General features: G+C 46.3%; 1 protein-coding gene across 3 annotated transcripts in view; it reads right to left on the reverse strand.

Moving 5' to 3' along the window:
* Positions 1-14,020, reverse strand: part of SH3D19 (SH3 domain containing 19) — a 181,978-nt gene that overhangs the window by 15,748 nt on the left and 152,210 nt on the right. For all 3 annotated transcript variants that reach the window (XM_073576257.1, XM_073576258.1, XM_073576259.1), the window contains one exon: positions 12,974-13,026. In XM_073576257.1, coding sequence (XP_073432358.1) covers positions 12,974-13,026 — 53 coding nt within the window. The remainder of the gene's footprint in view (positions 1-12,973; positions 13,027-14,020) is intronic.

Here is a 14,020-nt window from a genome sequence, read left to right on the forward strand (position 1 = left end):
AGTGGCACCATTCTAAAAACTAGACCCCTCAAGGTGCTCAAAACCACATTCAAGAAGTTTATTAACCCTTTACGTGCTTCACAGGAACTAAAGCGATGTGGAAGGAAAAAATTAACATGTAACTTTTTTTTGCAAAAAATTTACTTCAGAACCAATTTTTTTTTATTTTCACAAGTGTTAAATGAGAAAATCAACCACAAAATTTGTTGTACAATTTCTCCTGAATACGCCGATACCACATATGTTGGGGTAAACCACTTTTTCAGCACACGGCAGAGCTCGCAAGGGATGGAGCGCCGTTTGACTTTTTCAAAGCAGAATTGGCTGGAATTGAGACCGGATGCCATGTTGCGTTCGGAGAGCCCTTAATGTGCCTAAACAGTGAAAACCTCCAACAAGTGACCCCATTTTGGAAACTAGACCCCTTAAGGAACTTATCTAGATGTGTGTTGAGCACTTTTAACCTTCAAGTGCTTCACAGAAGTTTATAACGTAGAGCCGTGAAAATAAAAAATCCATATTTTTTTTTACACAAAAATGATCTTTTCGCCCCCAAATTTTTATTTTTACAAGGGTATCAGGAGAAATCATACCCCCAGAGTTGTGCGATTTATCCTGAGTACGCTGATACCCCATATGTGGGGGGGGGGGAACCACTGTTTGGGCGCATGGGAGAGCTTGGAAGGGAAGGAGTGCCATTTCAGAATGTAGACTTTGATGGAATGGTCTGCGGGAATCATGTTGCGTTTGCAGAGCCCCTGATGGGCCTAAACAGTGGAAACCCCCCCACAAGTGACCTCATTTTGAAAATTAGACCCCCCAAGGAGCTTATCTAGATGTGTGGTGAGCACTTTGAACCCCCAAGCGCTTCACAGAAGTTTATAAACGCAGAGCCATGAAAATAAAAAGTCTTTATTTCCACAAAAGTGATTTTTTAGACCCCCAAAGTTGATAAATAGTGGAAACCCCTCAATTCTTGCTTCAACCCTAACCCCAACACACCCCTAACCCTAATCCTAATTCTAACCCTAATCCTAGTTCGCCCTAGCCCTAACCCTAACGGAAAACTGAAAATAAAATATTTTCTTTATTTCGTTACGTTGGCTTAACTAAGGGGGGTGATAAATGGGGGGGGATGTACTATTTTTTTATTTTGATCACTATGATAGTTTATCATAGTGATCAAAATGAATGAATGGAATCTGTTAGCTGGCAGATTCCCGGCGGGCGCACTGCGCATGCGCCCATTTTCTTCCGGATCCAAGATGGCAGCGCCCACCGGAGGACGTGGGACGACCGGGAGGGGACCCTGGACCACTGAAAGGTACCGGGGGGAAATCGGGGACCCTAGTTCTCTCTCCTCATATGTGCGATCATATCAGAGGAAAGAGAAATTTAATGCAAAATCGTGGCTTTTTTTTTTTTGCGGTCGCCGTAATAGGGTTATTAACGGCGATCGCAAAAGCGGGGTTGGTAAAAACCAACCGATTCATGTTCCTTGGGGTCTCGGCTACCCCCGGCTGCCGAGACCCCGGAGAAAATCTGACACTGGGGGGCGCTATTCACTTTCTCCACAGCGCCGTGAATTAGCGGCGCTGTGGTTTAAGTACACTTAATTACCACCGTTAAGAGCCGTATCGGCGGTCGCTAAGGGGTTAAACAAATATGTTACCTTCGAAGAAATTAGATTTAGTGAAGGGGTTGCGTCCTGTGCCCACAAATGCGGAATATACTCTTGCGGGTATCTGCTGCCCAAATAGTTAAAACACGTTGTTGCTGAGCAAAGAGTACGAGTAGTTGATCCCGTGGGAGATTAAACAACGCCCATTCCGGAGATAATGCAAAGCGAATGTTGAAGGTGTTAGTGAGATGGCGGAGATGCATATCCCAAGCCTCCTGTATCTTCGGACAATCCCAGAGACAATGAAAGATGTCAGCTGGAGAGTGTAAATATTTGGGACAAGAGGGATTAGTCGATAGAGACATCCTAGATTTGACCTCCGGGGAGATGTAAGCCCTATGGAAAATCATGAGGGCCATAGTTGATTAGCTGTCATATGGCAATAAAGAGTTTAAAGTAGAGTGAATTTCAAAAGGTCAGTCTATAATTAGATAGTTGTGATACCCATCTGCCCGGGCCTGGTGAAGAATCTGACCATGAAATAGAAGGTTTGATTGATTTATAGATAAGACATAGCGAATAAACTCCTGCACGAGCGCCAAGGGAGAGGAGATAGAGAGGACAGGTTCTGACACTGTCTGGTATGCCTCGGAAGACCGAGTCAACGTAATGCTTAATCTGAGAAGTAATAAAAATATTGCCCACTAAGATTCAATATTTGGAGAAAATACCGTCCAGAGAAAGAGGACATTGAGCAGTTGTCAGAAGATCGCAGACCAGTCTGCACCCTCTCTCCCCCAGCACTCGGTAAATTGGGGGTGGTCTGCCTTCTAAAATGAAAGGGTTACCTTGAAAGGGAAGGAAAACTGAGGTATAAGGGTCTAGTCTGCTGATCCTTCTAGCATGACGCCATGCAAATACCACAGACCATAAGCAGAGGATTATCCCTGATTGCAGTGGGAACTCTATTTTGTTGTAAATGGAGTAAGGCAGGAAGACTGATCGATCCAGACATTGCTTCATCTAATTGAGTGTTGGTAAATTTAATATGGGCCCAAATGCAATCAAGAGAATGTCTGAAAATGGCTGCAAACACGATACAATCTTAAATTTGGAAAATTGAGGCCCCCCAAAGATTTAGCCTGTTGCAATTTAAAAATACTGATCCTAGATCTCCCCCTCGAGCCCCATATAAAATTGTCAAAAAATCTTAGTTAGGAGTTGATCGTCAGCTTTAGATAATAGAATAAGTAGCGTTTGTAAAGGGAAGAGTATTTTAGGAAAGGAAACCATTTTAATAAGGTGAGCTTTACCTGCGAAAGATAATTTAAAAGACGTCCAAGATTGTATTTCCCGAGTAATGGCAGATATTAAGGGTCGGATATTAAGTTGATAAATAGTATGTTGTGAACTCATTTTCTGTTCTGCCTATGGTTGACGGAACTGTTTGTGCTGACAGAGGAGTCGTGAGTTCTCTTTCCGGGCTCCCTCTGGTGGTGGCAGGAGGTAATGAAGCTGATCTAATTAACAGAGACCTGCCACCTGATAATGAGGACGACGATTGGACATCTGGAGTCTCAGACTGGATTTAAGACAGCCGACTCCCTATTCCCATGCTGGTGATTTTTTTCTGCCTCCTGAGGTCTTGGTTTCCAGCTCAGTTCCTGTCTTCTCAAGCTAAGTTTTCTCTGCTAATGTTCACATTTGTTTTGGTTTTGTCTATTCAGTTTTTGTGTGGTCAGCCAGCCCCGGCTGGGGCTGTGCTGAATTTCCACTCTTATGTTACTGTATGTGCCAGTTTGCTTTTTGTCCCTTATTAGATTGGCCTCTTTTTGCTCTGTTCTCAGAATATGCCAGAGTGTTGATATAGTGGGTGAAGTCTAGTGACTTCAGGGGTTTTTTTTTGCTATCAGAATTGTTGGACATTTTTTGCAGGGTTTTTTGGCATGATTGCAGACAGTATCTTTTCCTGTCCTTTCTAGTTAGTGTGGGCCCCATCATTTGCTCAGCCTATTTTCCTACCTGTGTTTGTGCTTTCATCTTGTTTCACCGTCAATACATGTGTGGGGGCTGTCTATTCCTTTGGGGTCTGCTCTGGGGCAGTTTAGATTTCCCCTTTTCTTGCTTTAGGCTTATTTAGTCCTCCGGCTGTGACGAGGCGTCTAGAATCATTGTAGGTACGCTCCACGGCTGCTGTTAGTTGTGTGGTTAGGATCAGGAGTCTGCAATCCGCGTAGTTACCAACCTCTCTGGTTTTCTGTGACTTAGCTTGGTTTTGTTTTCCTCCTCGGTGACCCAATCATAACATAGTATGTGGGTTGGAGGGTAGAAGAATACCAAGATATCTTAAAGAACCATGCCCCCACTGAAATGGAAAAGGGAAGGGCCACTTTTGTCAAGCATCCCTGAAGATTGCTAAAGCCTTGGATTTGTTAAAATTTATAAGGAATCCCGAGATTTTTCTGAACTCGTGGAAAGCCCCCATTATGAAAGGAATGGACTCCTTAGGATTAGCTATCATGAGTAGTATGTCATTGTCGAATGCCAAGGACTTGAGTGTAAGGTGGCCTATCCCAATTTCCTCAAAAGAAGGAATCATCTCCAGATATCTAAGTAGAGGGTCTAGGGCAATATTAAACAATAAGGGGGATAAAGGACATCCCTGCCTCGTACCTCTGAAAACTGAGAAAGGGGATGACTGAATACAATGGAGCCATATTGAGGACTGAGGAGTGGTGTAAATCGTCCTGATAAAATTGAAAAAGGAAAATCCAAACATTCTGTATTTAAGAGTTTAGATGAGGTGGGACCAAGATACCCGGTGAAAAGTCTTATCGGCGTCAAGGCTAACCAAGATGTTTAGTTTAGCTTTGGTTTGATGACTATGAATAACAGTGGCTAATGCCGTTCTAATATTGTAGGTGATGGATCGGCCATGGACAAACGGGACGTGGTGAGGATATTAGGAAGTATAGATTGTAATATGTTGGCCATAATTTTGGTGAGCAATTTGAAATCTACGTTTAAAAGGGAGATTGGGCGGTACAAGGCTGGGAGAAGAGGGTCTTTACTCAGCTTTGGTAGTAATGAAAGACTCGCTTCATTGATGCGGTCAGGAAGGGAACTTGAATCTATAATTTGATTAAAAAGAGAGATAAGGTGGGGTATAAGTAATAGTAGCAATGTTTTATAGAATTCTGCAGAGCAACCGTCCGGGCCAGGGGCTTTAAGCAATTTAAGAGACTGGATGACCAATCCAACTCCCCCAGGAGAGATAGGTTTATTTAAAATTTCTCTTTGAGAGATGGAAAGTTTTGGTGGATCAACCTTGCGAAGGAAATTATAGCCGTCTTCCTAAGAATCGTTCGGTGGACCATAGAGCTCTGCATAAAAATCTTTGAAAACCGCGCATATTTGAACTGGGTCACAGATAATGGAATAATTAGGATGTTTGATGTTGGTGATTTTAGTATCCTTTTTGAAGGGTTTCGTTAGTGATGCCAAAAGGCGTATAGGTATATTTTTGAGTAAAATATAAATTGCTCTTTTATTCTAAAAAATACTAAACATGTCTTCGAATTTCCAAGCACTAAATTTTGTATTTATTTTCAGAAAATGAGAAATGGTCAAAATAACAAAGAAATGCAGTGCTTGCAGACCTCAAATAATGCTAACAAAACAAGTTTATAATAATTCAGAAACCACCACGGTTACTTACCGGTAGCCGGTTTTTCCGGAACCCATGACTGCACACCTGAGAGAGGGATCCGCCCCGCCAGAACAGGAACCTACTGAGATATAAGGGGCGGCACCTCTCCCCCGCTTCAGTTGGTTACAGAGCTTGAGAGGACTTCCCAGTTAGTTACATGTTTATCCAGCACCACAGCACACTAATGCACCCTACTAATCGTGCACACCCATACGGTGAAAAAAGGGGGGGGACTATACGGGTGCTGTCTTGGGTTCCGGAAAAAACGGCTACCGGTAAGTAACCATGGTGGTTTTCCCTTCACCCATGACAGCACACCTGAGAGATTTTTGGAGACTTCGAAACACCTTAGGGAGGTATATAGGGTGGATTCACTGAGAGAGCCTGCAAGTCGCTTACTCTATAGGCCGATGTAAGGGCCACTAAAATGATCGTTTTTAGGGTAAGATATTTTATGGGTAGTTGTTGTATAGGCTCATATGGTTCTTTTGTAAGGGCCTCTAGTACCAGGTTTAAATCCCAAGGGGCTATTCTAGGTATTGGGATAGGCCTAGACCTACGGCATGATTTGATAAATCTGGCTACCCATCTATTTGCTGCCAAGTTGCAGTTATAGAGCGCACCTAGCGCAGATACTTGAACTTTAAGAGTGTTTACCGCTAACCCCAGCTGTAATCCTGATTGTAAAAACTCGGGGCTCTTGCTCTAACTGCTTACCTAGGAATTGCAGGAATTTATTCCATGTTCTGCCGTAGATATTAGTTGTCATCGGCTTCCTACTTTTTAGCAGGGTGGCCACCAACCCGGGAGAGAACCCTCTATCCATTAGAAGCGACCTTTCAAATTCCACGCCGTCAGATGGAATCCTTTGACCTGAGTGTGGAATATTGGACCTTGAGCTAGTAGGTCCGCGATTTCTGGCAGAACCCATGGATCTGAGAGGGACATCATTCGTAGCAGAGCGGACCAGGGCCTTTTTGGCCAGAAAGGGGCTATTAGGATCACCCTGGCTTGATCGTTCCTGATCTTTCTGACTACTGTTAGGATCAGGGCCACTGGGGGGGGGGGGGGAACGCATAGGCTAGTCTGAAGTCCCACATAATCTGTAATGAGTCCACTGCCCATGGTTTTTCCCTTGGGTTTAGTGAGCAAAACCTCTCTATTTGCCTGTTGTTTTTGTCGGTAAAGAGGTCTATCACTGGTTCCCCCCAAAGCTGTATTATTTTTTGAAAAACGGACCGATTTAGAGCCCATTCCCCTTGCCTCAGAGTATTGCGGCTCAGAAAATCGGCCTCTATATTTTCTGCCCCATTTATGTGCTATGCTGTTAGGGAGTGTAGGTGCTGTTCCGCTGTGAAAAATGTCGCTGGCTGCCTTCATTAGGGAGTGTGATCTTGTACCCCCCTGGTGGTTGATGTACGCCACTGTTACTTTGTTGTCCGACATGATCCGGACATTGCGGCCCCTGAGTAGGGGAATAAAGTGTCTTAGGCCTTTGCTCACTGCCCACAGTTCTCTCAGGTTGGAAGATGTGCCCATCTCTTGAGGCCTCCAGGAACCCTGGGCCACAGGACCCCTTAGGTGTGCCCCCCACCCCGAGGAGCTCGCGTCTGTCAGTATTATATTGGTTGTCTGTCTGTCCCATGGCATTCCTGAAGCCAAGTTTGTCCTGTCTAGCCACCAGTTGAGAGCGTCTCTGACCTCTAAGGAAAGCTCCAGTCTTCCTTCTAAACGTCCTCTCAGCGATCTTTGTGCTGACAGAACCTCCCCCTGAAGCTGTCGGGTATGAAATTGAGCCCACCTGACCGCCGGAATACAGGACGTCAGGGTACCTAGTAGAGACATCGCGTTCCTCAAGGTCATGTGAGGTTGGTCTCGGGCAGCCAAGGTCACCTTCTCCACCTTTTCTATCTTGGTATCTGGTAGCAGACAGATAAATCCTAGAAAGGTCTGTTTTCTTAGGGGCTGTAGTCTCCATTTTTTGAAATTTATCATCCACCCTAGTTCCTGTAGGGTGTCGGTCACCCGGCTCAACTGTACCGTACAGTGGTCTTCTGAGCTGCCCACTATTAGGAAGTCGTCCAAATAGGGCATTATGACTGTGTCGTGAATTTGGAGGAAGGCTGTCACCTCCGCTACGACTTTTGTAAAAACCCTCGGGGCTATGAATATGCCAAATGGAAGAGCCCTGAATAGAAAATGCCTGAGCACGCCCTGGATATAGAGAGCCACTCTCAAATTTTTTTGATAACCTGGGTGGATGGGGATGTGATAGTATGCATCCTTTAAATCGACTACGGCCATAAAACAATCTTGATGTAGCAGTTTCATGGCTGTAGCTACCGATTCCATCTTGAAGGTCTGATTTTTTATCCACCAATTGAGGCCTCTGAGGTTTATGATTGTCCTGAACGATTACTCTGTTATCAAAAAAAAGGGGGGAATAGAACCCCGTTCCCTCCTGTATATTCGGGACTTCGGAAAGGACCTGCTTGTCTACCAGGCTCAGGATTTCTGATTCTAAGGCTAACTGCTCTTCGATCGCCTTCCTGATAGGGGTAATGACAAACGCTGCTTTTGGCTGGCGAAATAAGGGGATCTTCAGGCCTTCTCTTATGATGCATAGGATCCAGGTATTGGAAGAGATCTTTCCCCAGGCCTGAGAAAAGAGCGCTAATCTCCCCCCTACCGGAATACTGGCATCATTGTGGGAATTTTTTTTGAAGTGGAGGTGCCTCCACCAAACATAAATCCGGACTCCTTTTTTCATTTATCTTCCCATCTTCTTCTATCCGCCGGAGGACAACCCCTGTTGAATCTTCCTCTCCGAAAGGGCGGCCTTCTCTGATCTGGCGGAAATCTGGGAAAGCCTTTTTTTCTGTCGCTTGCTTTCTCCCAGATATCATCTAGGTTTTTCCCGAATAAAAATCGACCATCGCATGGGAGAGAGCACAGTTTAGCTTTAGACTGTAGGTCACCTGGACAGCCTTTAAGCCACAACGCGCGTCTGGCAGCATTTGATAATCCTGCCGCACTAGCTGTCAACCTCAGAGTCCCGCCGTGGTGTGTGCCCAAAAAGCTGCTGCCCCGTGCAGAAGATACATATCTGCCAGTAATTTTTCCCTTAGGACTTTTGACGCTAGTCTCTCTTCTAATTGCTGCAGCCAAACCATTAGGGAACGCGCCGTGCAGGTGCCCGCTATTGCAGGCTTCAATCCTCCTGCTGCTGCTTCCCATGCATGCCTTAGATAGGAATCCGCTTTTTTGTCTAGCGGGTCCCCAAGAACCCCTGAGTCTTCCAAGAGCAGAGCCGATTTTTTGGAAGACCTGGACACTGCTGCGTCGATCTTTGGGACTTTGCCCCATATTTCTGCATCCTTATGCTCAAAGGGGTACTGTCTCTTAGAGGAGGAGGGAAGAGCCCCTGATCTCTCGGGTTTCCTCCATTCTCTCTCAGTGAGCGCTTGGACCTTTTCATTGACTGGAAAGTTCCGTTTTTTCCTCTCTTGTAGCCCCCCAAACATGACATCCTCCAGGGACTTAGCCACTTTTTCTTCCTGTAGGCCCATCATTGCCCTGATGGCCTTGAGGAGAGCATCCATGTCTTCTACTGGAAAACATGGTTTGCCACCCGTGTCACTGTCTGAGGAGTATGAAGAGGATGGGTGTTCGGTCTGAGACAAGGCCGAGGAGGAGCCTGATGTGGAACTAGGGGGATTCTTTCTACTCTTTTTCCCTTTTTTCAACAAGGCTTTAATTGAACCTTCCATCTCTGACCTAATGGCCGATATAAGGTTGGTTGCGAAACTAGGCGCTTCTTCTGCCATGGTTCGCTGAATGCAACCGGCGCAGAGGTCCTTCTGCCAGTCTCTTGCTAGGGGGCTTTTACATATGGCACAATCCCTATTGTTCTTCTTACTCCCCGCTTTCTTAGGTTTTTCCTATGTCGTTTAAACATACAACAGGGAACCCCTATTAACAGATTGCTAGCATTCACGAAGATCACTCACCACCCGTAATCAAGGGACTCGGAGGCTGTGTCGGAGCACGAGATCTGTGCGCTCTGGATCTTGAGGAGTCCCCTGACCTGCGGCTGGGGCAACTTCTGCTTGAACGGCTTCCATGCTTGCAGCCGGAGGGCTGCGAGGGAGGCAGAGTAGGTGGAGACGGCAATCGCTCCTGCTCTGACTCCATGTTTGTCCACCCACCATGCCGCTTTTCCTCTTTAAATTTACTGCCTCCGTCCTGGTGGGCATCTTTTCCCCTCCTCCCTGCGACCGCCGGCTTCGGGAAAAGGCGACCGGCGTCAAACCCGGTGCCATGACACAGTCGCCTAGCTGACGTCAGCCACCACGCCCATAATTCCTTGCGCCGCTTACGTCAGCGGCCGGAAGACGCCCGCGGCTCTCCCTCACTAGGCGCTCTGGGGGAGCGAGACCACGGGCATGCGCGAGGGGAGGGAGGGGCGGTGGAGCCTTCAAGAGCCGCCACGCACGCCCACACGAACCCGGCGCCCCAGGGATCACCGGAGACTGTGCTTCCGGGACCCGGCGGCCGGCGCTACAGGTGAGCCCTGTTCTTCCTGCACCGGGACGGGCCTGGGACCTTTTCCCATGATAGGCACCGCTGACAATGAGATTCCTTTCCAGGACAGGAACCCAACTGAAGTGGGGGAGAGGTGCCACCCCTTATATCTCAGTAGGTTCCTGTCCTGGCGGGGCGGATCTCTCTCTCTCAGGTGTGCTGTCATGGGTGAAGGGAAAACAACAATACTAATGTTTTAACTCAGGAAGAGCTCAGAAATCAATATTTTGTGGAATAACCATGGTTTTAATCACAGGTTTCATGCATCTTGGCATGCTTTCCACCAGTCTTTCACACTGCTTTTGGGTGACCTTTATGCCACTCCTGGTACAAAAATGTAAGCAGTTCTTCTTTGTTTGATGGCTTGTGACAAATCTATCCTTCTTCTTCTTGATTACATTCCAGAGGTTTTCAATGGGGTTCAGGTCTGGAGATTGGGCTGGCCATGACAGGGATTTGATGTAGTGGTCCTTCATCCACACATTCATTGACCTAGCTCTGTGGCATGGCACATTGTCCTGCTGGAAAAAACAGTCCTCAGAGTTGGGGAACATTGCCTGAGCAGAAGGAATCAACTGCTTTTCCAGGGTAACCTTGTATGTGGCTTTATTCATACGTCCTTCGCAAAGATTAACCTGCCCAATTCCAGCCTTGCTGAAGCATCCCCAGATCACCACCAATCTTCCACCAAATTTCACAGTGAGTGCAAGACACTGTGTGGCCTGTACAACTCTCCAGGTCTCCGTCTAACCATTAGACGACCAGGTGTTGGGCAAAGCTGAAAATTAGACTCATCAGAGAAGATTACCTTACTCCAGTCCTCTATGGTCCAATCCTTTTGGTCTTTGGCAAACTTCAGCTGGCTCTCCTTTGCTTCTCATTGATGAAAGGCTTTTTTCTAGCTTTACATGACTTGAGCCCTGCCTCTAGGAGCCTGTTATGAACTGTTCTTGCCCTGCATTTCACCCCAGCTGCCATTTGCCATTCCTTTTGTAGGTCACTTGATGTCATCCTGCGGTTGCTGAGTGACATTCAAAAAAGGTGACGGTCATCCCGGTCAGTGGAGAGTCGTTTTCACCCTCTGCCGGTCTGTAGCTTTGTTGTCCCCAATGTCTGCTGCTTGACTCTGTTGTAATGGACTGCCGTCTTAGAAATTTTAAGGATGGAGACAACATGATGCTCACTGTATCCCTCCGGTAGTCACAATTGAGCCCTTCTTTTCCTCACTCAAGAGATCTTCTTCAACTCCTTTGGCTTGGTTAAAAGTTTTTTTTTCATTCCTATTACTTTTGGGATATTACTAGCACTTGTTTTGCCATCCAGCTTGTCCTATTGCAAGAGGACTGTGAACACCACAGCAGGGTTTTTTATACTTTCCTTCGTTACATAAGATTTGGTTCAGGTGAACACCTAATCAGAAGCACATTAAGTAGAATGAGGTGTACTCTGGTTGGAATTCAACTGGAATGGAATGGCTGTCAGAAATGTAGAGAAGCTAGTTTTTATAAAACTGCGCAGTGGTCTGTTAATTTTTGCCAGAGCTGTGTATATAACATATACACATATATATATATACACACACACACACACACACACCGTATATACTCGAGGTTAAGTCGACCCGAGTATAAGCCGACCACCCTAATTTTGCCACAAAAAACTGGGAAAACTTATTGACTCGAGTATAAGCCTAGGGTGGGAAATGCTCCATAGATTGTTCCCCCATATGCTGACCCCAGAAGAAGCTCCAGATTATTCCCCCATATGCTGACCCCAGAGGAAGCTCCATAGATTATTCCCCCATATGCTGCCCTCATGCTGCTGCATGTAAAAATAAAAAAAATGTCATACTCACCTCTCCGTCGCTGGGTGTCAGGTGCCAGTGTCACTGCTGGCACCTGAGATACTCACGTGTCCTGCGTCCATGGCTGCTCACCGCTATCTGCCACGTCATCAGTCAGTGACGTTCAGACTGCAGGGGGCGCGGCCACGTCACCGTGCCCTCTGCTGTCTGAAGTCACTGACCGATGACAGACAGCAGCAAGCAGCCATGGACGCAGGACAGGTGAGTATCGCTATATCGCTATACTTACCCGTTCTGACGCTGTGTCTTGAGCCCCCAGCTTCTCCCCGTGCTCTCTCTTCCTGCCTTCAGAGGTCATGTGGTACCACTCATTAAAGCTCATGAATATGCGCATATTCATGAGTTTTAATGAGCGGCACCACGTGACCGCTGAAAGCATGAAGAGAGAGCACAGGGAAAAGCTGGGGCTCAAGACACAGCGTCAGGACGGGTAAGTATGACCTGACACCCCGCCCCCCCCCCTCCCCCTCCGACCCCCTTTGTATATGACTCGAATATAAGACGAGAGGGGGACTTTCAGCCCAATTTTTTGGGCTGAAAATCTCGGCTTATATTCGAGTATATACGGTATATATATACACACACACACACACACACATATACACACGCTACTCCTGGTCCTATATGACTTTTATCCTGTATTTTTATCAGTTTTCCCTTCTTCAGCCTCTATGTCTCCTGTACACGTCACACACATGCGTGAGGGGTTTCTCTTCTCCTAAATGTGTAGCATATCTTCAGGAGCTGCAGCAGTATGGGGGACATTATACAGATATAGTGAGCAGTGTGGCTGTGAATCCACCAATAAGGGTAAGAGAAATATGATAAAGCAGCAAAGTTCTGCAGGTTTCTCGGTCTGTCTCACTCTGCTTCTACCTCACCTTCCCATCTCCTCTCGCCATAAACTTCAATAGAGAGCTGAAATGTGCCCCCTCAGTGATCTGGCAGGCCATCTTGTTGTGAGCAAGATGGGATATTAACTCCTTTAGCTTTTTTTTTTTTTTATAGAGCGAGTGATGAGTTTGCAGGTGAGGGAGAAGCATACTTCTCATATTTGCTTGTACTACAGATTTTTGCAGAGAATGGTAAAACAAAAGGAACGATTTAAAATTTGTTTACATAGGAAACAAAATAGTCTTTCCCAGCAAAAGATTGCATTAGTTCTCACTTTCTGTGAAAATAAAAAACAATGTACCTGTGTAGAGAATGCAGATGGTTTATGCTTCTGTAAATCAAGGGAATCTGGAGCTAAAAATATAAAACAATTGAATAGATTATACGAGAAACCTTACCAACATCCACAGATTAGAGACATGTGATTGGCATCCAGTGAAGAATTTTTTTTTTTTTTTTTAATAAATAAACTAGCTGAAGAGCCCGGCGCTGCCCGGGCATAGTAACTAACTATGGTTAGTTATAACAAATTATAAGGATTATATATCTATCTATATCTCATCCAGTCAGCCAGAGCCACCGGACTACTGCCCCTAATATCCCACATCATCCCGTCAGCCAGAGCCACTGGACTACTACCCCTAATATCCCACATCATCCCGTTAGCCAGAGCCATCGGACTACTACCCCTAATATCCCACATCATCCCATCAGCAAGAGCCATCGGACTACTATCCCTAATATCCCACATCATCCCATCAAAGCCACCGGACTACTACCCCTAATATCCCACATCATCCCATCAAGCCGCTGGACTACTACCTCTAATATCCCACATCAGCCAGAGCCACCGGACTACTACCCATAATATCCCACATCATCCCGTCAGCCAGAGCCACCGGACTACTCCCCCTAATATCCCACATTATCCAGTCAGCCAGAGCCACCAGACTACTACCCCTAATATTACACATCATCCCGTCAGCCAGAGCCTCGGGATAACTACCACTAATATCCCACATCATCCTGTCACAGCCGCCGGACTACTACCCTTAATATCACACATCATCCCGTCAGAGCCACCGGTATACTACCCCTAATATTCAACATCATCCCATCAGAGCCACCGGAATACTACCCCTAATATCCCACATCATCCCATCAGAGCCACCGGACTACTACCCCTAATATCCCACATCATCCCGTCAGAGCCACCGGACTACTCCCCCTAATATTCCACATCATCCCGTCAGCCAAAGCCATCGGACTACTACCCCTAATATCACACATCATCCCGTCAGCCAGAGCCACCGGACTACTACCCCTAATATCACACATCATCCCGTCA

This window comes from Dendrobates tinctorius, unplaced genomic scaffold, assembly GCF_039654945.1.
Source record: "Dendrobates tinctorius isolate UK_male_01 unplaced genomic scaffold, ASM3965494v1 ptg000008l, whole genome shotgun sequence".
NCBI lineage: Eukaryota > Metazoa > Chordata > Amphibia > Anura > Dendrobatidae > Dendrobates > Dendrobates tinctorius.